The following is a 2,261-nucleotide window of genomic DNA, read 5'->3' on the forward strand; positions in this document are numbered from 1 at the left end:
TGCTCCCCCTCCATCATTTTTTTGTGAGAGTGTTACGCACTGAAATTCTATCTTCCACATTCAGAAGAAGGAAAGGAGATCATTAAAGAAGAAATAAAGCAACTGTTTAAAGTCATATTGGCCACTAAAGAATTCTTCTAATGCAATGATATTGACTAATCAATCTTGAATTTGCACTCCATCCATTAAGAAATAGAACTAGTATGGCATGTATTTTTAAAGAGAGGATGCAACTGTCAGGTCCCTTCAAAATAAGTCTTCCTGTAGATCATAAAGAAGATTTTTGTCGTCTTTAAATCCAGTCAATAGATTTATCATTCTAACAAGGACTTGTACTGTCAAGGGTTGCAGATTAGATGAAAAACTGCAGTTTGGAGAAACTGCTGGTTATCTTAGGGAAACAAAGAAAATCAGAATTTACAGCTGTCCTGGATGTAAAAAAAGATTTTCAATTACTGAAAGACTTGGATAGATTAGGTGCACTTTTCAGCAATCGAGTAATTCCTCTGCCTCGCATGGTACTTGTTCCATAAAGGGAAGTCTTCACACCACACGGAGAATCACCTATTAAATTAAATACAGTTTGCAAATCAAATCAGTCTTTAAAGCTTGCATATATTAATGGAATTGTTCTTCATATGTTGTGGAGCTGAACCTATTCAACAGCTCTAATACAAAAAGGCGGAGACACGCATTTCGTCCTCTATAAACACCAAGTCCACATGATCTCATGATTTATAATAGGAACAGTTTCAGAGTTTAATTCAGCATGTATTTTATATGCAAGAAAATAAACTGCAAACTCAGAATTTTCACAGTTATTTGTCTTGCAAACTTGATTCTGTTCCTCTGAAGATTAGCCGTAAACTGACCAGATGAACTGAGCTGATGTGCCTTCTATTAAAAAAATTTTGTCTCCAAAAAGACGACTTTAAATGAGCAGTCTTCATAAACTGAGTTAGAGCACAATATTTGCAACAAGTACCAGCTGAGTCTGCACATATGACTTAAGAGCAAGGACAGTATTTTAACAATGGCCCTGCCTCAAAGCACCTAAGCATATGAGAACAGACTTCATGTAGCAGAAAAATAAGGGGGTATAAATCAAAGAGCAACATTTATAAGAAAACCTAAACTTTGAGAGACCTTTTTGACCATAAGATTGTGTCCAGTGAGAAAAGGGCAGCTCTTTATGTTTACATCTTCAGAAATTCAGTGAAATCCATAAGCAGAAACAAGCTCAGCTCATGCACAGCTGTTTAAGCTTTGCGCCACTGACAGGCAACATCTAAGCCCAGAAATTTCAAAAAGCAGCAACTGGATTAAGTTTAAATACCTCTTTCTCTTTACAAATGTGAAAGTTTTAAACTCACAATTAGAAGGGACAAACTCTTGATCCTGACTTGAAGAAGTGAGATGTCTGTCCCATCCAGAACCCTCAGCCTCCATTTTCTGTATGAAGAAAAAAACATTCAAAATAATATATATGTCTTCTAAAATGCAGTATACACAAATATCCGTGAAACCTACAAACTACGGTCAAAAATCACAAGAAATGATCCAGGTAGTGATTATGTTTCTTTCATCAGTCTGCCCAATACATGTCACAAAAGACAACATCCAAGGAGAAGACAGCTAACCTGAAATTGGCAAGTGTGAACACTTAACTAGAAATAAAACAGGATATAGTTTAAAGGATCTGACCTGAAAACGTCCAGCATCCAGTATCACCATCTTGGTATTTGTGCTTTCACCATAATCACAGTCTTGAAGAGGTAGGTGAGCTGCTGTCAGTGAGACTCCATACACACTAGCTAAAGATTTACTGATGCAATAACTTGACCAAGAAAAAAAGAAAACAAGAAAAATTTGGCTAAGAGGGCTGTAATGCCTATGTATGGAAGCACAGCATTTTTAGTTCTTCAACTGGCAAACAAAAGCAACCACAGACTGAGATGCACAGATCAGATGACAGGGCAGAAGGACATTATCACAGCAGCTAAATAGTTACCTGCATCCTTCCAAGACCACCTAGACTATTCTACAACTACACCTGAAATTAAAACAACTGCTTCCCCACATTATCAAATGCAGCCACTTAGAAGTGCTAAAAGCAACATTTTTTTGCAAGGCATAGCAGTACATAAGAGTTTTTTGAATGAAAGAATATTCATTATTATTGCTCTCAAAGTGCTACTACTACTGACTGAGATCTTAAATGGGACTTCCTTTTTGCCCGACTATTTGCTTTCCCTTTCCCT

General features: G+C 36.8%; 1 protein-coding gene across 1 annotated transcript in view; it reads right to left on the reverse strand.

Annotated features, from left to right (window-relative positions):
• Nucleotides 1–448: 448 nt before the first annotated feature.
• MAEL (maelstrom spermatogenic transposon silencer) overlaps nt 449–2,261 on the reverse strand; it is an 11,889-nt gene continuing 10,076 nt past the window's right edge. Inside the window, exons 10-12 of the mRNA XM_010284088.1 lie at nt 1,705–1,837; nt 1,374–1,452; nt 449–564 (exon numbers count right to left, since the gene is read on the reverse strand). Of these exons, the coding sequence (XP_010282390.1) occupies nt 449–564; nt 1,374–1,452; nt 1,705–1,837 (328 nt within the window). The remainder of the gene's footprint in view (nt 565–1,373; nt 1,453–1,704; nt 1,838–2,261) is intronic.

The sequence above is a fragment of the Phaethon lepturus genome, unplaced genomic scaffold, assembly GCF_000687285.1.
Source record: "Phaethon lepturus isolate BGI_N335 unplaced genomic scaffold, ASM68728v1 scaffold17683, whole genome shotgun sequence".
NCBI classification, from domain to species: domain Eukaryota; kingdom Metazoa; phylum Chordata; class Aves; order Phaethontiformes; family Phaethontidae; genus Phaethon; species Phaethon lepturus.